The sequence below is a fragment of the Sebastes umbrosus genome, chromosome 23 (assembly GCF_015220745.1).
Source record: "Sebastes umbrosus isolate fSebUmb1 chromosome 23, fSebUmb1.pri, whole genome shotgun sequence".
Lineage (NCBI taxonomy): Eukaryota > Metazoa > Chordata > Actinopteri > Perciformes > Sebastidae > Sebastes > Sebastes umbrosus.
Window position 1 is genome coordinate 20,516,020 of NC_051291.1, and position 24,159 is coordinate 20,540,178.

Genomic DNA, 24,159 nt, shown 5'->3' on the forward strand with positions numbered 1-24,159 from the left:
CTGACACTGGGCACAAGTGAACCTACATACAGCCCCCCCCCAGAAAAATAACATTATGCGTTTGGTACAGCCCTAAAAACTAGATTACAACTCTTAACTTCAGACTAAATCTTGGGGTTTTACTTCTTAAACACAAGCTATTATTAACTTGTGTTTCTTTAAGTAAAAGTAGAAGTAAATAGATGTGATCAGGGGTTTTAATAGATACAGATGTGATGAGCAGATTCTGGATTTAGGTTTGATAATAAACCACGCTGTAACCGGGTAGAAGTAGAATATGTTCCAGTCCTCACCTCTGGGTTCCACTCCCGGTCCGTGGACCTTGACCCCGCTGGTGTCCACGGCCGGGTCCACCTGTAGGCGGGCGGGGAACTTTGGCACGGTGTGTCCTCCATACTTGATGGTGATGGTGTACATGCCGTGGAGGCGTGGGGTGTAGGTGATGGAGTAGGTCCCGTCGCTGTTGTTCTGGACCAGAACTTCAGCTTTGGCTCCGGAGTCAGAGACGATCTCAATGGTGAGCTCGGCCTCTCCGGCTTTAGAGCAGTCCACCGTGAAGGACCCGTCCTCGTTGACCTTCCCTCGCTCCAGGCCCGGCCCGCTCGCCGTCACCTTGCTGGGGTCAAACGCCGACTGGACCGCGGCCTTGAAGGGGGACCCGGGGATGTGCTGGTCCGCAAACAGGATGTTGATGGCGTACTCACCGGGCTCGGTGGGCAGGTAGGACACGGAGCAGGATCCGTCCCCGTTGTCCTGGCACTCGATCTTGGCCTCGCAGGGTCCCTCCACCGTCAGACCCAGACCACCGGTACCGGCCCCTTTTGTGTCAATGGCAAAGGGCGCCGGTTTACCAACAACGCCACCCTGAAGACCTGGACCGTAGGCTTGGACCTGGAAGGTAGACCCAGAGGAGACATGTTATAAAGGTTTGTTGGTAGAAGGTGTTAATATGGAGGACAGAACCTGCCAATATAAAAAATAAATGAATAAATAAATAAATGACTTAATAAATAAATAAATGAATATGTCATTAAATGTAGCAAAAATGATATTAAAAATAAATGTAGCCATTAATTGATAAAATGTGACATAAATTGATATTTCTGTGTTAATTTGCTTCTTTATTTGTTTATCTTTGTATTAATTCGTTAATTTATTTACTCTTCTGTTTAATTTCCCCTTTTATAAATTTATGTATTTATTTCTTATACATTTTTCTAATTCATTTATCTATTTTACATTTATTTTTTTTATTCATTCATTTATTTTGTATTTTATTTTTCTTAATTATTTTCTTATTTATTTTTTATTCATTCATTTATTTTTGCACTTTGTATTTATTTATTTAATATTTGATTTATTGATTCATTTCTACATGATTTTCCCCTTTGCATTTCACCCCTTATTTATTTCCCAAAATGTATTTATTTCTGTATTCTTTTCTTTTTACATTTATTTCTGCATTTCTGCCTCATTATGCAAATGAGGGGGCAAATTAAAACAGAAATATCAGTTTATGTCACATTTTATCGATTAATTAATGGCTACATTTATTTCATATTATTTTTGCTGCATTTAATGACATATTTATTTATTTATCAAGTCAGACATTTCTTTCTTTCTTTATCCAGTCATATATTTATTTCTCTATCCAGTCATTTATTTATTTATTTTAGATTTTGGCAGGTTCCATCCTCAATAGTTAATTTAGGTGTTATCAATAGTTTTTGGACGACAGATTTCACTTTAAATTAATATATTATATTGCAACACTAAACAGATATTTAATTTGTTGGAGTTTTAAAGGATAGTTAAACTTAAGATACGTATTGTTTTCTGAGTAAATTTTAAAAGAAGCTTTAAGGGAAACATCTTTAAGAACCTTTGTGGGGTCGGGCGGCATGACGCCCTCCACAGTAAAGGGACTTCCTGGGACGGGGTTTCCGTCGTAGCTGATGTCCACTCTGTACTGTCCTTCCTCGGGGGGGATGTACTTCACCGTGTGCGCCTCATTGGCTGAGCCCGACGACTCCAGCTTGCAGGGGATCGGTCGCCGTGACGGCGAGGTGATCTTGACCTCCAGTTTGCCCTGACCTCCAGCATCACGAGTACTGATGGTGAACTCCTCGTCCTTCCCAACGTCCACCTCTTTGATTCACACACAGACACAGATACACCAGGTTTAGTTACAGCTTATAACACTTTATTTACCAACTAGTGTTTGTAGGATTTCAGAATTATGTGAATTTATTCTTTTCCTTTGTCATAAAATTGGAGCTTTGGTACACAACATGACCAGTATTTGATACCGGATTTCAAACCACCTCTAAGGAACAATTTATTGTTCCAGACCAGATATTCTGTAAAATTGTATAAAAGTCTGAAAATTGTCTGAAAAAATGTTTTCACAAAAAACATCTCAAAAAAGTCAGAAAAATGTCTGGAAAAAAGTCCAAAAAATGTCCGAAAAAAGTCTGAAGAAAGTCTGAAACTGTCTGAAAAATGTCTGAAAAATGTCCAAAAATGTCGGGAAAAAAGTCAGAAAAATGTTGGAAAAAATATTGGAAAAATGTCTGGAAAAATTATCCAAAAGAAATTCCGAAAAATGTCAGAACAAATGTCTAAAAATGTCCGAAAAAGTCAAAAAAATGACAGAAAAAAAGCCAGAAAAAAATCTGAAAAAATTCAGGAAAAAAAGTCTGTAGAATGTCTGAAACTGTCTGAAAAATGTCTGAAAAAAAGTCCAAAAACTGTCAGAAAAAAGTCAGAAAAAAAAGTCAGAAAAATGTCAGAAAAAAAAGTCGGAAAAATGTCGGGAAAAAAGTCCGAAAAATATCCGACAAATAAGTCTGACAAACGTCTGAATCTTTTTGAAGAATCAATCTCAGGATATCTGTCGGTCTGAACTGAAGCTGAACTTGACTTCCTGTATGATTAATGTTTTCTCATTTCCTGGTTAGTGCAGACTCAGATGTACTCACTGTTGTTCAAACCCTGAACTTTGACCTTGTTGAGATCCAGCGGGGGGGGCCACGCTGATGTTAAAGGGACTCTTAGGGATGGGGTCTCCTCCGTGGCACACAGTGACGGACATGTTCCCCTGAAACAGACTCCAGTTAACTCAGTTTATCACTCACCTCCATCATTAATAATCCTATTAATCAGAGTTCTGTCTGACCTGCTGGACGGCGGTGTAGCGGACGGTGTACGAGTAGTCGTGGTTGTCGATGATCTCGAAGTCTCTGACAGCTTCGCCTTTAGCTGCTCCGGTGAAATGAACCTCAGGTTGAGCTTTACCGGCTCCCTTTGTGTAGATGGTGAAGTGGGTCGGTTTACCCACTTCAACTCCTGCAGAGTGTTAAAGACAAATTAAATATTTAAACACAAATGAATTGGAGGTTTCATATGGCTGTAAAGGATCTAAATACTTCCTCAACCGCTGGTTATAATTAAGTTTATCATACATTTATACATTTATGCTAAATAAAATCATTTGTGTTCTGCAGGACATGAAGAGGATCACCTGAAACCAGCTCACCTGTCTTGTTGAGTCCAGGTCCTTCTGCTCGGACTTTAGCTGCATCGTGTGAAGGATCCACCTTTATTCTGAAGGGGCTGATGGGGATTTCCTGTTGTGACATAAAAGGGTTGTTAAACGTCTCATTTTAACAGGAAACACCTGAAAAAGCACACTTCCTGTCTACGCTCTCACCTGATCGGCGAACAGCACCATGATGGTGTACTGGCCGGCGCCCGGGGGCATGTACTTCACCGTGAACGTGTCGTTGTCGTTCTTGATGATGTCAAAGTCGATGTCGGCCTCCGCCGGGCCGACCACACCTGGAGCGCACTTGATCCCGATGCTGACGTCACCTGCAGGGGTAATAAACCTGGTTCAGAGTCACACTTCAGCAGTGATGTGAACAGCAGATGTCATCCGTAAGGAAACATAATGTGATATATAAATAATAAGAGGATAAAAGACATGAAAGAGGTCTGGTGCTGGACCAGAACCAGAACCAGGTCCCACCCTGTCCGGCCTCGCTGCAGTCCACAGTGAAGTAGGTGGGCTCGTTGGCCTTCAGTCCCGTCTTCTCCACACCTGGACCGTAGACCTTCACGTTCTCTGGATGACTGCCTTCTCCTATCGTCACCTGAACGCATCATAGAAAAGTGTGGAAATAGATCAGAACAAACATTTATTAATATGGAAAGTTTCACTACTATTAAAACTATATTTAATGCCTGGGGGGATACAAGTATTACACAACAGTAAACACTATTTATTGTTGTTTATTTATTGTTAATTTCATTCACTTTTAAATCTCTCTCTCATTTGTCTGTTTTAATTTATTAATATTTCTTGCATTCGTCTTTTTGAGTATTTTTCATCTTTTGTGAAGCAGATTTGTTTTCATCTATTTTTTACATCCTTTAAATAATCTGGGTAACACTTTATAATAACCGTCATTTATTTATAAGTGATTATTATAAGCCAAACCTGGGTCTGTGGAGTACCTCAGGGTTCTATCCTTGGTCAACTATATTTCTGTATTTACAGCACTACTGTCTGTTCTTTGTACTGTCTGTTGCCAAATGAACCACTTTATTTGTTTCCATGCAAATATGTCTATCTGTGAAATTATATCCTTTAAATCACTGGTTCCCAACCTGAGGGTCCCAACCCCCACTAGGGGTCGCCAAAGCTTCATGAGAGGTTGAAAGGCCTTCTTGATTTTAAGGGGTGTAAGACAACTTTTTTTTTTTTTTAAATATATACAGATGGTCTATATATCAGGATTTCCTTCATTTATGTGGAGAAAACTAAATTTGTTATTTTTAAAGTTTGGATTATTATTTAAGTTATAAAGAGGATCAGAACATGGTGAAGACCTGAACACCAGTTATATTCACAGAGGCTTATTAATAATAATAATAATAATAATAATAATAATAATAATTTTTCAAGGAAATTCAAAAAAAAAACAATATAATATGTATGAATAACTGTTAAAATACAGACAGAAAACTGTATTAAAAATTCCTAAAAATAATATTGCGGTATTCACACGAAATAATCAGCTCAGAATTCATCCAAATCACTCATTTTACACAAACTTCCAGCTGTTATTGCGTTCACTATTTGGGTTAATTGTACCATTTATCAGTTATTAGTGCACTGTTATTTTTATGCATTGAATGTAATATGAAATATCCATAAAATATGTCACTTAGTCAGTTTACTGAGTGATAGAAAAAGGGCTCCCTTAAGGAAAAAGGTTGGGAGCCACTGATTTAAACAATAACAAATATGGCACCGTTTTCATCTGAATTTTGCTTTAAATATTAATTAATGAATAATATGTTGGTTTCTTTCTTCATTGTTTCATTTTCTCCCAGATTTAGAATCAGTCAGTCAGTCTGCCTCAGTGGTTAAATGAGGTGCAGATGGATCTCTGGTTTAATGATGGATGATGACTGATAAATGGTGAATGGCAGTGCTCGTATCGTGGACCGGATGGAGGAGCTGGGTATCGAACCGCCGACCCTGAGCTCAGTGTGACTGTGCTGCTGCTGGTGCTGCTGGTGGTGGTTTACCCTGAAGGGGCTGCTGGGAACGTTGACCTCCCCCCAGGTGATGATGATGGTGTGTTTGATGGGTTTGGTGGGAATGTAAACGCAGAAGAAGGTGCTGTCTCCGTTATCGGTGATCTGGATGTCGATGGGGAAACCTTCGGCGTCCTGGAGGTCACAAACACTCATTTCATATACCTCACATCATCATCATCATCATCATCATCACACATGACGTCATGTCGAAGCACTCACCTGAGCGTAGAGCTTCAGCTGTCCTCTGCCGGCTCCGTGGGTGTCGATGGTGAAGTCGGCGGGTTTTTTGACGATGCAGCCGACCGGCTCCAGACCCGGACCGTAACATTTCACCTGAGGACAACATTAAACGCTCATCACCTTCACCGTTCAACGATAAAACACCTGTGAAACCGGATCAGAGAGGTTCTGGTCTCACGTTTTCTGGGAAGACGTCTCCGGCAGCGGGGAGGATGTGAGCCATGAAGGGGCTGTCCTTGATGTCCTCGTCGTCACAGATGACGTGCACGGCGTAGTCGCCCGGCTCGGTCGGCCAGTATCGGACGTCACACGACCCGTCGCCTTTATCGTCACACTCGATCTTCGCCTGAGACGGGCCCTCGATGGAGAAACCTGCAGACCGTCAGAACACCTTGAATGGGACTACAGATGTAGAGGAAGAACCAGTAGGTAGTGTTTGTTTCTTTAAGCCCCTCCCCCCAACCACCTGCCAATCACTCTGAGCAGCTGGTGTGTGTTTCTGATTGGTCGTGTTTTTGTGACGTACCCAGAGTTCCCACCTCCGTGCCGATGGCCTCCACCACAAAGTCGGCACTCTTGCCCACCATACCGGTCTCCAGACCTGGACCCCAGGCCCTGACCTTCTGAGGCCCCGCCTCCTCACTCACCTGCACCTCGAACGGACTGAAAACACACACATAAATATTATAATCCCAGACAGAAAGATGGAAATCAAATATAATAAATATAAATCATTACGTTACATATATAACTAGAAGTACTGAAATATAAATGTTTGTATTTTAGACTGAAAAGGCCAACAGACGATATTTTCTACTAAATATGAGATTGTTTCATATTTGTATATTTTAATGAGAAATAAAATTAGAATCTGGCCAGAGAAACTTCTACAAATATCATACGATTAGACATTAAAATCTCCTTGTTGAAGCTGATTACAAAATATGTCTTAACGTCATATTTTACTGTTAACAATTTAAGTTAGCAATTTGCCACAAGTACCAAGTATATCTAGAAGTTAGAGGCAACTGTAGGCACCTTTACTTAAAGTGTTATAGAAATGATTACACATAATTACCATGTTTATGTTAAACTATATAAAGTTATCTATCTGAACAAATCTGAGCCTCTGGAGTCCCTCAGGGTTCTATCCTGGGTCTCCTATAGTTCTCTAGTTACATGAGTTTCCTGTTTGGATGAACTTCATCAGTGTGAATAATAATAATGATAATAATAATAATAATAATAATAATAATAATAATAATAATATCAGCTGACCGTCTCACCTGCGTGGGATGCTGTGTCCTCCCCAGGTGATGGTTACGATGTATTTCCCCGTCATGACGGGATAATAGTTACACTCAAACATCCCGTTCTCCATCTCAAGAACCTTCACCGGCTCCTCCAGACCCTCTGGGTTCAGAATAAAACCATCAGAGCTGCTCATCGGGTACACTACTAAAAGGTGCGTTTCAAACATGGTGTGTTACTTACTTGGTCCCTTCACGCTGACTTTGAGCTCGCCGCTGCCGCCTCCTTTAGTGTGGACTTTGAAGTCGGCCACTTCTTTGATCCTCAGACCCTTCGGCTGCAGACCTCGACCCGACGCCCTGCAGGCATTGGGGTTAGAGGCTGCCAGGACCAATCAGAGGGAGAGGAGGTGGGACACTGGTTAGACTGAGAGATGATGGTCAAATCATAATGACACTAACAGTAGTCCTAAACCTGATCCCTGAATGAAGACCATCACAGACCAGAGACCGTCTGTCCAGTCCACACCGACTCGGACTTTATACCACATTAGAGGAAGTTAAATTTAAAAAACAATACTTTAATTCTGCATGTAATGAGCAGAAGTTGACACGTTGTTGTTGGAAAACAGGAAAACAAACAAATAATGAGGAATAACTTTTTGTAAGATATCATAGGAACCGTTGTTTGAGGATATATTGCAGGACTACAGACATGCACACACAAAAAACATTTTCTGTTCTGTGTGACAGATGATTAGAAATCAGAGTCAGTGTGGACTAAGTTTTAAAGTAGATTTAGACTAAGCCTAACCGTGAGCTTTCTCTCATTCTGACTCTTTTAATCCTAAAATCAAGACTTAATCCAAAAACTAACCCTAGAGGTAACAGTTAGGATTTATCAAAAATAACATCAGAAAATGTCATGAGTCTAAAAAAATATATAGTTAAACCCGGAATAAACACACACTCAGAGTTTATCTGTTAGTCAGCTGATCAGAAGCAGTTTGTTGAGGCTGGAAAGAAAAAGCCGCAAAGATGAGGATGAAACAAAAAAGTCTGGAGGAGCTGCAGGTTCATGACTCCAACAAATGAAAAACAATGAAATATATATAAATGTACCAGACAAACTTGACAAGTTGGTATATTATTCAGAGATAAAACAAAAACGCTGAGAATCACTGTGAAGTTTCTATAGAAACAGATTTTTATCAGAAAAGAACATAGTGCAGAACATTGAAAAGAGTGTAAAAGGAAGAGGAGGGTTATTGTAACGAGGAAGAGGAGAGATGAAGCACATGATAAAAATGGTGAAGATCATGATGGTGATGAAGGCCTCTATACAGTATAAGTGTAAAAAACTCTAAATAGTCACATTTAGGCTCATCAAATTCATGGGAGGTACTCAGTTCTACTGTTTAAATCCTGTATTATATGTATTTTAAAGGTCCCATATCGTGCTCATTTTCAGGTTCATACTTGTATTTTATGTTTCTACTAGAACATGTTTACATGCTGTAATGTTAAAAAAAACTTTATTTTCCTCATACGGTCTGCCTAAATCTACCTGTATTTACCCTCTGTCTGAAACGCTCCGTTTTAGTGCATTTCAACGGAATTGCAACGGAATTGCGTTGCTAGGCAACAGTTTGGGTCCATGTTTACTTCCTATCAGCTGGTGTTATTTACATACACTGTAACAGGAAATAAACTGGGACACATTTAGAATGTTTATGTTTAAAACCGTGTGATGATCTATATATATTGTATATTTGTGACATCACAAATGGACAGAAATCCTAACGGCTTGTTTCAAACGCACAATTTCTGAATACGGGCCGTGTGATTTTCTCCGTATATTGAGCGTTTTGATAGTTTAACAGTATTTGTATATCACTTAAACCTGCTTTATATTATAAAAGACATGAAAATCTCACTTTTTACAATATGGGACGTTTAAATCTGTTACTGTTTTTATAAACACGGTTATTTTCATGAGTCGTTACTCTAAAGAGTTAACTGATCAGAGGGAACTCACACATTCATGTTTTACATATTTTCTGCATAAAAGTAATACAATTAAAGAATAAAAAGAGGACTGGAGTGTTTGTATAGATGCTGATGTTGCCTCAAGATGTTTGCATGAAGTGACCCAACACACACACACATACACACACACAGTCAACAACCTTCTCTGGATGTCAGTAATCTATATATTATCAGATATAAATTATTACAGTAATTATAATTTACTTATAGTTGGAGTGAGATGGTTGGTGTAGGACTGGTGCTGAATGAAAGCTTCCTCTATTCTGTTGAAAATCTAATACATCATACTGAAATTCACCAAATACGCTCTGATGAGATCCTTGGACCCTAAACACAAATTTATGGGACAGTTTGTGGAAATCTGTTTAATTGGGATGTAATTTGAGCTGACCTTTTTGCAGAGGTAAGGCCGTTACACACTGGCAGCGTTTTTTTTTCGTGCGATTAATTTGCACGTTAATATATTTTTTTTTAACTGTTGATTTAGCCATGACTACTTTCACACAGAATGTGAATATTACGGCGACAGCAGCAAAAAAAGCGTCGGAACATGGTCGATTTTTCGGAGGTTTTGCACCCACGAATAACAGCATCGACCAATCACGTTGTGCCAGACTTTACTACTTCTTTCAACCTTGACAAAGGCAGCGCAGACCAGATCCACTCCTTCACAACACACTTACATTTCACAATAAAAGCCCTGGACATATAATATATGCAGGCGAGTATTACGCATTTTCGTGTTGTTTATTCATTACGCCCCCCGGGTGTGTAAAGGCCGTTAGACTGAGGAAATTAATCTACGGGATAAAGCCATAGTACGCCTGATCCTGAATCCAGAGAGGACTCCACACATCCACATTCACTCAGTTTCTGTAGAAGAAGAAGAAGAAGAAGAAGAAGCAGGTGCTGCACATGCTGTAAAGCTGGGAACCCCCCCCAGAGGGGTCAGAGCCAGGGATGGTTTTGAGTTGAGGTGGAAGGAAACCAGGCTAGCGCAGGCAGGCTCCAGGCACACCCCCGCCTCCCCGCCTGTACTAACTTGGTCGCCTGGGTTTGGGTGGCGTTGGAGGGGGGGCTCTCCTTGTCCTGTCTGAGGGTGGGGTGCGTGAGGACTGAGGTAAAACCTGCACCGGAGACCCGGGAAGTGGGACGTTCTGTGAAACTGAAGGAGGGAACAACAGTGATGATACATATGTAGCCAGGCAGAGAGGGGACAGAGACCTCTGGGCCACCAGACCAGCAGACTGCTAGGCCGCCAGACCAGCAGGCAGAGATGGGACCAAGTCTCAAGTTCTCAAGTCGCTAACACTTTATTCAAATCTAAACTGACAAGCCGAGAAAATCAAGTTACAAGCCGAGAAAGTCAAGTCCCAAATCAAGACTGCAAGTCCTAAGTCAAGTCCCAAGTCAAAGATAGACATGTCTCAAGTTAGGTCCAGACAGGAAAGTCCTTAAGTCAAAAGGTGAGAAAGGCAAGTCCCAAATCCAGATTGGCAATCCCCAAATTCCAAGATTTACAAGTTCTAAATCAAGCCAAGACAGACAAGTTCTGGCTCAAGTCCCAAGTCAAGAAAGCAAGTCTCAAGTTAGGTCCCAAGTCAAGTCCCAAATCAAGACTGCAAGTCATAGGTCAAGTCCCACGTCAGGTCCAGACAGGAAAGTCCTTAAGTCAAAAGGTGAGAAAGATCAAATCAGGATTGGCAATAATCAAATTCCAAGATTTACAAGTTCTAAATCAAGCCAAGACAGACAAGTCCTGGCTCAAGTCCCAAGTCAAGATGCCAAGTCTCTAGTCATGTCCTAAGTCAAGTCCCAAATCAAGACTGCAAGTCATAGGTCAAGTCCCACGTCAGGTCCAGACAGGAAAGTCCTGAAGTCAAAAGGTGAGAAAGGCAAGTCCCAAATCAAGACTGGTAATTCACAAATTCCAAGATTTACAAGTTCTATGTCCAGACAGACAGTTTCAGGAACCAGTCCCAAGTTAAGACAGGCAAGTCCCAAATCTAGATAGCAAGTTCCAAGATGTCCAAGTTCTAAGTCAAGTCCTAAATCAAGACTGCAAGTCCCAAGTCCTGAAAAAAGACAGTATGTTCCATGCCATGTACTGAGTCAAGTCCCAAGTAAGTATTGGAAATCCCCAAGTCAAGTGCCAGTCAAGGCAGAGAAGTCCCAAGTCTTGTCTTAAGTCAAGTCCCAAGTCAAGGCTGGAAATCCAAGTCAAAGATAAACAAATCCTAAATCGAGTTCTAACTCTAGTCCAAATAAAGACAGGAAAGTTCAATTTTAGAGTCTGAAGTCAAATCTAAGTCTAGTCAAGATCTCAAGTCCCAAGTCCATCCACATTATCCCAAGTCAACAATGGACAAGTCCCAAGTCAAGTTCTAAGTCAAGTCAGGTTCAGGGTCCAGTCCCAAGTCCAAACCCGCAAGTCCCAAATCTAGGTAGCAAGTTCCAAGTCACATACTAAGGCCCAAGTCAAGACAGCAAGTCATAGTCAAGACGAACAAGTCTCAAATCAAGTCCAAGTCCTATCAGACAAGGTCTCACATTAACGATAGGCAAAGATAAAGTCAAGTCCATCCATCCATTTTCAGTCCGTCTGTCAAACTGTCCAACTCCCATCACTCCTCTACCAGCAGACCACAGAGGAGAAGACCAGCAGACCACCAAGAGAAGACCGAACACCACAGCCCAAAACCATGAGAGCACACAGCCTCAGCCAATAAAACCCAGCAAGCACTGACTGTCCCATCAGACCTGGACCCAGACTGAACTGCAGACCTGATTAAAACTTGAAGTTCTTTAATGAGTCAGTCTGGACGTCAGATTTCAATGTGACACTCTGATTAGAAACACATGCATAAGATAAATTAATGTTAATGTTACATGGAAATTAATGTATAACTAAATTTAAACTACTATGTGTAAAACCTACCCTCTGAGATGTGGACGGTGAAAGGGCATCTGGGAATCTGCTGCCCAGCAAAGGTCACGTAGACAGTGTGAGGTCCCTCCAAGACAGGGACATAGGTGCAGCGGAAAATACTGTCCCCTTTGTTCTCCAATACAATCTCCACTGTGTCCCTCCGATCGTTGGAATCCACAATGATGACGCCTACGTCTCCAGTGCCGGCCCCTGGAGGACGGACAGACGGACAACAAGACTTTATAACACTGAAAGACGAATGTGACGCTCAGTGAAGTAATATCAGACGGACTGAACTGTTGGTGGAACATCTGTGGTGACAAGTAGAAGTCTAAATGCTTTCACATTTCTGGGAAAATATCACAGATTATAAAAAGAAGGTTTGTACATTTAAAGACAAGTCATGTTGCGTCCCCTACATCCCATAGTTTTAACTTTTAGATTCTGGATACCTGCAGTGTAAATGTCAAAGTATGTAGGTTTGTTGGCCACATTTCCCGTCGGCTGCAGTCCCGGCCCGCGGGCCTGGACTCTGGTCGGGTCGCCCATCGCCTTCGAGATGTTCACCGTGAAGGGACTTCTGTCGATGTCCTGCCCCGCAAACAGCACCTTTACCTGGGAGGAACAGTGACACACAGGCCTGTCAGGGCTTCTGGTAGTCAGGTTTTCATTACATTTAGTAACTTCAGGTGTTTAAAGACCGGAGGGAACTTTTTCATAGTTCTAAGAACCCCCTTTTTACGGTGTCCGCATTGCAAAAACTAGGAACGATCGTAGTGTAGAACGCCGTCTTTAGCTCCTATTTCAGGGTAGGTATTCTCTAAGCACAAGAGGGACCATGATTGGTTGAACACATGAACCAATGCAGCACCAGCAACCACCATTTTTAAAAAACCCCGTTACCCATGCAAACAACGTACAACATAAACCCCAGACAACAGCTAGTAACAAAATAGATGGAAGAAAAAGCTAAGAGAGCTTGTAATAGCAAACTCTCAGTGAGCAGCACCGGCCAGCTAACGTAAATTAGCGTTCCTTTTGGCGTTGTGAATGCAAACAGGAAAAAAGCCCTTGAAGGTATGTAGTTCTCTGGGAAGCTCCCCAGTAGGCAGTTCCTATCAGAGAGGCCCCAGAACTGTTTGGACTGAAAACACCTTTTGAGACATCTGTTCGGTTGACGGGGTTGCAAGAAAGTTCCTAAGAGGGAAGAAGGCGAACTCTCAGAGTGTGATGGACTTATTCAATCAAACAGGTCAAACAGCCAAAATAAAAGCTACAAGAAGTTTTAGTCTGGAGCAAGAGGGGATTACCAGAAACTCATGGTTTCTTTAACTAGAACTCAGAAGAGAGTGCACATCCAGGCAAGATACTCTGGTGCAACACAAAACATCCCAAACTGCAGGTCACAAAGGAGGTCTGCACACCGTTAGGCTGCAGATAAACAGTGTATTTCTCTTTTTGAGGCAACGTTTCCATCTGTAAGATCTTCCTCAGGCCAGTCCTCTTTCCTGCTGTTTGCTGAAAAGCAGGTGATAATGATTTGCTGTTTTTCTCTTTCACACTTGCCCAAGGAAGATCTTACAGATGTAAGCACTGCCTTAAAGAGGAAAAAGCAGAACCAGAATGTCAGAAGCTCATTGGCACGAACGTACCGGTCCAGATCATCCAGACTTTAGGCTGCAGCGCGACGTGCAACATAACCATCATGACACATAACAGAACAGAAGAGTCAAGATACTTTTCAGTGGCCAAGTGGTGATTGTAAAAATTTAAATGTTCTTTCAAGAGTCTTTATTAAATCTATCTGTCAATAGAAAAGTTTCAAATACAAACAAAATGTCTTCATCTTTAAGACCTGAAACTGGCGTCCTGAGACAAAAGTTGGGAAGATCTGCTCTGACGAGTAAAACACCTGAGTTTGATCCAACATGTAATATGTAAATTATAACAATTATACCACGTTTCAACCACATAGACTTAGAAAAAATAAGAACTACGTCAGGAACTATACTAGTAACTAAACCAGGAACTAAATGAGGGACTAAACCAGGAACTAAATCAATAAAGTGTCATTATCTCTTTTTTGCAGTATGATTGAGGTATCTTCCATATTGTTTCTTACTTTGTGCAGCCCCTCCACTTTGGGCAGGTAGACTACCGAGTAGCTCCGGTTCTTGTCGTTGTTGGGGATCACTCGGGCCTGACGGACGCAGAAACACAATAACTCAGCTGTATTTCACTATGTTGTGTTTGATTGAATATGAAACGAGAGGGTGTGATCCCACCTCCTCTGTGTGTCCCTCTGGATCCTCCACATAGACCAGGACCTCACCCAGTCCGGCCTCCACCGTCTCCACCAGGAACTCTGCTGGTTTCAGGACCACATTCCCTCGAGGCTCAATACCTGAGACACATGACAGGAAGTTCAATAAAAAGTCTAACAAGGTGCCTTAGGTTCCAGCTGATGAAGACCACGTCCACAGACCACAGACTTTCTACAGCCTTTCTTCTGTCATTTTTCGTAAAAAAAATTATTTTGACATTTTTCAGATATTGTGTCGATTCATATCTATCATCATATCATATAATATCATATAGATTCATATGTCGGACATTTCTTCTGCCTTTCTTCAGCCTTTTTTTTGGACATTTTTTCCGACATGTATTGGACTTTTCGTCTGCCTTTCTTCGGACATTTCTTCTGCCTTTCATCTGCCTTTTTTTGGATATTTTTCAGACATTTTTTTGACATTTTTCAGATTCTTTTCGGACACATCAGACTTTTCTTCTGCCTTTTTTCAAACATTTTTCAAACATTTCGGCCTTTCTTTGGAATTTTTCTTAACTCTACAAGTATCAGCCGTCATCTGAGTGTGGACAAATAAGCCATAATATCCCCCCAAAATCCCCCACAGCTGGTTTTCATTGGATCTAAGAAAAGTCGATTTAAACGGATCAGATTCTGAATGGACTCTGGTGCTGTGGGTTTTTGCTCACCTGGTCCGTAGGCTTTGGCCCTCTTGGGGTGCAGCGTCTTGGCCCTCAGCGGGGCGCCGGGCTTCAGTTTAGATTTGGGGAACTGAGACAGGTAGGTCATCACGGAGTGCTCGTCTACGTTAGGATCGACGATCTCCTCTGGAGCGATCACCTGAAGAAGAAGGAGGGTATATAATCCTGATAATTTAAAGAGTGACCTTCTTCATTAAAATGAGGCACATATCGTTTTAAATGAAAAAACAATGTGAAAAAATAATGGAGGGCTGAGTTTGAGCGAGCAGCAGCTGGTGAACACATGTTCAGCAGCTGGATCCTGTTGTTCATTAGCAGAGCAGGAAGACGTTTTTAAATCCCCCGCTGAAGTAAAAGCATCAATAACACTACGTCCAAATACTCCTTTTAGAATAAAAGACTTATATTTGAATTTTACTGATGTACAAGTAGAGAAGTAGAAAGAGTGTTAGCTTTAAGGTAACAACAAGGTGTGTTATGTAAGACATAAAAAGGCATTAAGATATAAAATAAACGTAATACATAATACAAAGACTGATTTCAAAAGAATAAAATAAAGTAGAAACAAAATAACTTAAAACTGACATTAGTGATTGAAATTGAGCACTGACTCTTCATCGTTCTTCTTTGGCACTTATTTCAGTTTTATCTTTTTTTAACTGCAGGATTTCATTTAGTTTATTTTTCTGAATATTGTTATATAAAGTTGTGCATCATCTGCAGAATTACGGCTGGATATTTAGTTTTTTTTTATTTATTATCTGAGCCAGTGGGAGTATGTGGATGTTGAACAGAAGAGGTCCGAGGATGGAGCCCTGAGGAACTCCACAGGTGTTTTTTTTTGTTCGCTCAGATGTTTATTTATGTATAAAATTATCAGAACTAAAAAGCATATGCTGACTGAAGATGTAACTGCAATTTTGTACTCGGGGACAAAGATAATAAATCTGAATTTTATTCTTGGCAGAAAGCTTTGAGACAACATTTACACCTTTATGTTGGGAGACCAAATGTACGTGTATGTAAAGGTTTGTGAATATTACCTGTGTTGTGTTCGAGGTAATAAACAGGTGAATGTTACCTGAGGCACTCCGAGCCAGTCGTCAGCCTGCTGCATGGCCTCTCTGGCGTTCTCCACCGGCTGACTGGGATCCCATGTTTCCCAGTCTGGACACAGACCTGAATGCAGCACACAGAGACATGGTTGTGATATAACTTCATCTCCTAAATAATAATAATAATAATAATAATAATACTGACACATTTCACTAATAAAAACAAAAAAAAGAGCCTGAAGGAGTCCTGCAGGATTCACACATTTATCTGAAATTCGCCAGCGACAATCAGTTAAGAAACGTGATTTCTATGTAAGAAATGCTTGAAAATCGATTTTGTCGCTTGTTAGACTCCATATTAAAGAAGTGAACTGAACACAGAGAGAAACAAGAAAAACATCCATGTTGTTCCATAAAGTCACTTCACTGGTTTCATGTTAACTGAAGTCTGACCAAGCGAACAACCAGCCAACTTATTTCTGAACATAAAAATCTTCTTTTCTTAAATGATCTTGTCAGTGCACAAATACACAATATCTCACCCTGTTTTAATGTAAATCCACTCAAATATTTTTTTAAAACTAGTGTCATATGTTTCCCCTTGAAACATAACTCACGATGCAGTTTCATTGTGTGTTAGCATTATTTTAGGAGACCAGGCTGAAAACTGACCTCAGTTCCTTTCATATGATGCCAGTATCGGACTTTTCTTCTGCCTTTCTTTTAGAAATCTATTCTGGAATGTTTTGGATGTTTTTCTGGACAATCTTCAGACATTTTTTTGGACATTTTTCAGACTTTTTATTGGAAGGTTTTCGGACATTTTTTCGGACCAAATTCCTCACACATTCACATATCTGAAAGTCTGAGGTCAATGGACCCCTTTGAAAATGGCCATGACAGTTTTTCCTCTCCAAAATTTAGTGTAAGTTTGGAGCGTTATTTAACCTCCTTCAAGACAAGCTAGTATGACATGGTTGGATTCATTAGGTTTTTCTAGTTTCATGTGTACCTTCCTAAACCTACTACAGCCTCTGAAAGACAGTAAAGTTGCAGGTCTCTGAGGGTCAAACTACTCAGTTTCCTTCAGCTCCACCTCCAAAGACTCAATACGTCAACACATTTGAGTCATTTAAAAGTTTCAACTTCAAAAGCCACTTATATCTTTTTATCTAGCTGATGATTGATTATTATTGGTACCTACCGGGGGTTAGGGTTATATAGTTGATTATGACTGGTAATTACCAGGGGTTAGGGTTATATAGTTGATTATTACTGGTACCTACCGGGGGTTAGGGTTATCATGTTGATTATGACTGGTACCTACCGGGGGTTAGGGTTATCTAGTTGATTATTACTGGTACCTACCAGGGGTTAGGGTTATCTGGTTGATTATTACTGGTACCTACCAGGGGTTAGGGTTATCTAGTTGATTATTACTGGTACCTACCGGGGGTTAGGGTTATCTGGTTGATTATTACTGGTACCTACCGGGGGCACAGTTGTCCACCAGTGCTCCCAGTGCCTTGCCGTCCCTCCAGTCCCGGTGGAAGTTTGTGATGGGGAGCTGGGGCACCTTGTTCTGGATCCAGCCCAGCAGACGCTGTTTGGGGGTCAGCTTCTTGGCATCTTCGTCGTCCTCGTCCTCCCACATGGGCATGGAGATGGAGTAGTGTAGGATCAGGGTCCAGATCAGACCCAGGATCAGCTTCAGGTTCCCGTCCACGATGGCTTTAGAGTCTGGGAGACAGACGGAGGGGGGGGGGCAGGTTAAATGAGTTCAGGTAGCTGCTGGCGTTCACAGGGGTTCATCGTAGAGTAAGAAAGGATGTTTTTATATACAGTATTTATATAAGTTATATTGTGTTTTGGTTTAACAGGAAGTCAGTAAATGATCAGTTTATGGTTCAATAACCGATAATCAGCTGCTGTTCAACAGCTTCACATCTGCTCGCCAAAATAAGAGTTCACGGCTGCACGTTGTTTATCTTCAAGCTGTCAGGAGGCTGCTTTTAATGTGAAGGATTCATCCATCGACAGCAGAGGATGATGTCATCCAGCCGCCGCCGGTCTGAGGAATGAGGTCACTCTTAATAGGAAACACATGCACACACACACACACACACACACACACACACTCACACACAATAACACACACAATAACACACACAATAACATACAAGAATGTGAGGGGGGAACTCTGAGCTGTTCCTGAAAACCAACTTCTAGTCTGATGACTCTTACTTTCTGTTTAATATACACTATATACACACACACACACATGTTAAACACACACACACACACACACACACTCCTAAACGTTGAGTCAAACCGCTGTAACGTGACTCACAGTGGTCGTTCTTCTTTAACATTTATTTTACTGGCTGGAGTTGACCTGATGAAAACATGATGTCATCGGTAAACGGACCAATGAAAACCTCGTGTTCACACCTGTCAGGAGGGTTAAAGTTTCTGATGGATCGTCCAATCAGGAGACAGAGTGACCATCAATCATGGAATCGTTCATCCAACACACATCAGTTTGTTCAGACTGAACTCCAGATGACTCTTCACTTCCTTTAACCTCAGCTCACTACCATTCCTATCAGAGCTCCAGAAGTCAACTGACTCTTCAACTCCTTTTACTTGAACAAGACACTTCAAATGAGTTCAGTGCTTCAACTCCAGCTGACTGTTGAAGTCTTTTAGGAGCTCTCTCAACTGACACTTTCACTTCTTTAAATGTCAATTGATTCTTCAATTCCTTCACACTTTCACTTGGACAAAATACTTAAACTTCATTCGGATCTTTCTCATCAACTGACAAACTCCTCATATTGCTTAAATGTCAGCTGACTCTTCAGCTGCTTTCAGTGCTTGGATTTCAACTAATATTTAGTTCACACTACACAACTTTAGCCCGGATTTTCCGCTAACCGAAAGTTTTTGGAGCTCGGTGACAAAATCAGAGGAAAGTCGGCGTCGGCTCGCCGCTCGTGCATCAGCGCTCGAGCGATATGGGTGAAAATGCGGCGTTATTTTTCTCTCAGAACAAGGTTGATATTTCAGAGCACACGTTCCTCACGTTGTGAGATCCACTCCTTTCTTTCTTGCCTTTCACAATAAAAGCCTTAAACTATTCACAGGCGAGTAATTTTGCATTTTCGTAACATTGATTCTTGACGCCCCCGCTGTGTAAAGGCCTTAACTCTTCAACTCCTTTTAGCTCTTTATCTTTAACTGACATTGAACAGCTACGATGCTAACGTGGCTAACAGTGTGTGTGTGAGTGTGTTTTCCATTGTCTCATCATATTTTCCTCCTCTGAGCTCAGCCGTCTGTTATTGAACTCTCTCAGGAAGCCGAGTGTCCAGAGATTAGTCCGGCCCCCGTGTTGTTCGGGGAGGAAACGCCGTGATCGGAGCGACGCTGTAATCTTTCCCCAGGAAACGGGAGCTGCTGCAGTTTGTTCACATCAGCTGAACCTGCGACACATTTACTGAAGATTTATGTTCTTTTATCAGACAAACGCTGAGCTGCTCTCGCAGCGGCTTACTGTCTCAGTGTACTGTTGTACTGCAGTTTACAGGTCCTCGGTCTTTACTGGAGTATTTACATTTTCTGCTACTTTATACTTCTACTTCATCACATTTATCTGACAGCTTCAGATTCAGATTATTAAAACAAAATATACAAATAAATTATGTTTTACTGTAGATTATACTATCCAGCAGTATATAAGGTACAAACACCATTACATACTGTATATATACATACATATGATAAAGAGCAGAGAAGATCAGCTGACTCTGCTCAGATTTAAACACCGTGTATAAACAGCTGACATGTGGTTCTTTTTGTCCCATCAGACACACCGTCCTCAGCAGCAAACAGCTGTGGAATGAGGACTGACTGGACTCTACATCAACAACAAGACGTCTGTCTGCTAACGTCCCACTCTCTCTACGACGGTTACAGCGAGCGGCAACACTCGCCGGTCGCCAACGGTTACCAAACAAACACGCTAAAGGTCGCCCTGCTGCAGAGAAACAATGGAGAGATCAGATTGACAGTTTCCAACCCAGTTCACTAAAAACCATAACATGCCAGAAACCTGTGTTAAACATAAAACATTACAATAGAAAACACATCCTAACCATACTAAGCTCCATGTCTAGTATCTAGTAACCAAAGATCAAATGTAATGAGTGAGTGAGTGAGTGAGTGAGTGAGTGAGTGACAGACTGAGAGACTCCAGAGGAAGACGAGGAGTGTTTTTCTTTCTTCGTCAGTGGCGAGCACAGAGTGGTACGATGGCTTTAACGTCTCTCTTTATCTGATCTGAAGTCAGAGTTTTAACATTCAGCTGACGATGATAACAGACTCAGGATCCAGAACCACCCATCCGTCATATTTTTTTTAAATATCCATTTAATATCCATTTAAGAGAGGAGTTCATTTTGTCCATGTATCATATGTTTATTATTTTCTTATGTATTTATGTGTATTTATTTATTTACTGAATTTTATTTTATTGTTTCCTTTTATTATACGTTAGGTTTACTATCATTAATATGTCATATATGTCATTATTACTGTTTCACTTAAATATATATATTTAAAGTTGATGCATCGTTATGTTTATAATTACCCTTTTTTCTACAAGTACATTAGCGTTTATCTGTACGCTTATGTGTATTTTTCCTTTCTTTATAATTAATTTATTAATTTATTAAAAAAAAACCCATTTTAAAACAGAGTTTATTTCTGAATTTTGTTAATACAACTCTGACAATCCATTGCACAAACATGTTTGGACTCTATATATATATACGTATATATATATATATATATACATATACACATACACATACACATAACATACACATATATATATATACATACACACATATATACATACATACACACACACACATCAAACTTTAATCAGCCACAAAGTTATCTGAGTCTTAGGAATCAACACGACTAAGAAAAGTTTGCCAAATCAATAAAAACTTGTCGGCTGACCCCTTAATATTATACCGGATTTTCTCCAACTTAATAAAATATAACATGTCTCTAAGCCATTGTGCAAATGTTGGAGGGTTGCAATCTTTCCATCTAATCAACGTCATCTGGCCACCAGCGTAGCAAAAGATAAAAGGTTTAGTTTATTGTTGTTTAAAGTGAAATTGTGTTGTACCACCCCAAACAAAGCAAGACAGGCTGATGGTTCTAAGGATTTATCAGTACTTTTGGAAAGCATATTGAATATTAATTGCCAAAAATTAAATAATTTAGGACAATCCCAAAACATGTGAATTAGAGTGGCCTGGTTCTGCTTGCAACGGTCACACATGGGGTCTATATCGGATTTGAATTGGGATAGTTTAACTTTGGTCCAGTGCAGTCGGTGGAAAATGTTAAACTGCATGACAGTATGTCTCATACATATGGAAGATGAATATTTTTCCCTCATCATCTTTGACCAGATAGTGTCTGAAATGTCAATACCCAGATCCCCCTCCCACTGATCTTTATGGGAGTTAAGATGTGTCATATTTTTCTCTCATTAATAAGGAATATATGTCACCTATCTTTCCCTTTCTGGATGATGTGATGTCATTGATTGAGACTAGGAGCGTGTCTAGCGGCTGTGAAGGGAATTGAATGATATTTGAAGACATGAAGCTGCGATTTGTAGGTATCTGAAAAAGTGTAACCTGGGAATATTGAATTTCTGAACAATTAGCTCAAAAGAGGCAAATGAGCCATTTATGAACATGTCTTTAAATGAACAAATCACATTTCTGTGCCAAGCACTGAATAAGGCATCCGTCAAAAGTGGTAGGAATGCATGGTTATTTACAATGGGAGCCAGTATTGAAAATGTACAGATCTCCAAGGAGTGTCTGAATTGTTTCCAAATTTTGAAAGAATGAATAACAACTGGGTTAGAAGTATGTTTAGTAATAGGCTCTGAGTATGGCAGGCTAAAGCATAATAAGGCAAGTAATGAGGTGTTCTTACAAGAGTCTCTCTCTAGTATTAGCCAGTCAGGCACAGCTGTTACTTCAGTTTCTTCCATCCAATAGGAAATAAATTTGATATTTGCTGCCCAGTAGTAGAACTGAAAGTTTGGCAGACTGAGCCCTCCCTGCTGCCGAGGTCTCTGTAGTATAGCTTTGAGTATACGTGGATTCTTCTTACTCCAAATGAAGAAGAAAGCTTTCTATCCTGGGAAATGAAAAATGTTTTAGTTAAGAAGACTGGTATAGACTGAAACATATAAAGAAGTTTGGGCATAAGTTCATCTTTATAGCGTTAATTCTACCTGCCAGAGATAAGGGGAGCAGATCCCAACGATTAATATCCTCCTTGAGAGAGGACAGGAAAGGAGGGAAATTAGCTGAGAAGAGGTCTTTAAAATTGTATGTGACCCACACACCAAGATATTTCATTTTGTCCATGCACACTTTAAATGGCACAGTACGAATAAACTGAGAGTCTCCTGCTGCCAAATTTATGGGCATCAATTCACTTTTTTGTGTATTTACTTTATAGCCAGAAACTTTGCCAAATTCAGTTAAGAGATTAAGAGCTACAGGAAGAGAGGAGGGATTAATTTATTAATTTAATTTATTATTGAATTAATTAATTTATTAATGTATTAATTTATTTAATTATTAATTAATTAAAAAAACAAGACTGTTTGCAATTTTTTTTCAGGCATTTTTGTTTTATTCTATCTATTCACACACAAATGGAAATGTTTATGTACCTAACACATTGAGCATCAATTGAGCATCATTTATTTTCCACTAAAACAAATCTTCACAAACAAAAAGTATGTATGCATCACATTTAAGTATATTATATTATATTACAGTCTATGAACAGCTATTAAAGTGAAATGACGTTTATCCGAATTCAGTTCTCTGAATCAGAGGAATTATTAAAATATATTAGTTATTAGATAGTAATATTAGCAGGATTTAAACTAAACTGAAGAAACACACAGACAGACAGACAGAGAGACAGCAGCTGAATAAATGTGTGTTGTTGTTTATCCTGACGAATCCTGACAGAGTTCACAAAGACTATTTAAAGACACACACACACACACACACACACACACACACACCTGTGGCCTCTAAAAGCCTGAAGTGTGCGTTTCCAGCCAACAGCTGGGGGTCGAAATCCTCGACAGACAGTAACACACACACACACACACACACACACACACACACACACACATTAAACACTACTGAACTGGACGTAACACTTGAACGCCTCGTCATTTAACCCTTTATGCTACTTACATTATTCGCCCCTTAAAGTCTTTTATTAGTCTCAATTATTAGTAAAAGTACTAATACCACAGTACGTAAATACTCTGTTAACAAAGTACACAAGTATCAGCATCAAACTTTAATTAAAGTAGCAAAATTAAAAGTCCTGATTATGCAAAAGAATTTATATTATGTTATTGTATTCTAATTATTGATTCATTAATGTGTTTATCACTTTAATGTTGCAGCTTGTAAAGAAGGAGCTACTTTTAATTATTTTTGGGATATTTTGCAAATATTTTTTTTAATATTTTACAATTTTTTGTTTGATTCATTTATTAATATTTTTCTGATATTTCACTTAATTTTTATGATATTTTACCAATATTTTGGGGATATGTTATTTGTTCATCACTTTAATGTTGCAGCTGGTAAAGTTGGAGCTACTTTGAATTATTTTTTAGATAGTTTTGTGAATATTTTTTCACATATTTTACTAATTTTTTTTGTCTGATTATTCATAATATTTTTATGATACTTTATTAGTATTTTTGGGATATTTTAACATTTTTAATTTTACTAATATTTATTGGATATTCTACTAATATTTTATGTCTTCATCACTTTAATGTAACAGTTGGTGAAGGTTGAGCTACTTTTAATGACTTTATATACTGCTGGTAGTTTCATCTACAATACACAATACTACATCATCATTTATAAGT

The 24,159-nt window shown here is 39.9% G+C and overlaps 1 protein-coding gene across 1 annotated transcript in view; it reads right to left on the reverse strand.

Moving 5' to 3' along the window:
- The window catches only part of flncb (filamin C, gamma b (actin binding protein 280)), a 51,107-nt gene that overhangs the window by 22,209 nt on the left and 4,739 nt on the right, over window positions 1-24,159 (reverse strand). The window contains 21 exon segments of the mRNA XM_037761035.1: window positions 294-891; window positions 1,883-2,148; window positions 2,982-3,027; window positions 3,029-3,100; window positions 3,179-3,348; window positions 3,539-3,629; window positions 3,713-3,873; window positions 4,031-4,154; window positions 5,599-5,742; window positions 5,830-5,943; window positions 6,029-6,222; window positions 6,377-6,513; window positions 7,137-7,263; window positions 7,345-7,482; window positions 12,088-12,288; window positions 12,531-12,693; window positions 14,201-14,278; window positions 14,364-14,482; window positions 15,076-15,226; window positions 16,169-16,266; window positions 17,634-17,882. Coding sequence (XP_037616963.1) covers window positions 294-891; window positions 1,883-2,148; window positions 2,982-3,027; window positions 3,029-3,100; window positions 3,179-3,348; window positions 3,539-3,629; window positions 3,713-3,873; window positions 4,031-4,154; window positions 5,599-5,742; window positions 5,830-5,943; window positions 6,029-6,222; window positions 6,377-6,513; window positions 7,137-7,263; window positions 7,345-7,482; window positions 12,088-12,288; window positions 12,531-12,693; window positions 14,201-14,278; window positions 14,364-14,482; window positions 15,076-15,226; window positions 16,169-16,266; window positions 17,634-17,882 — 3,441 coding nt within the window.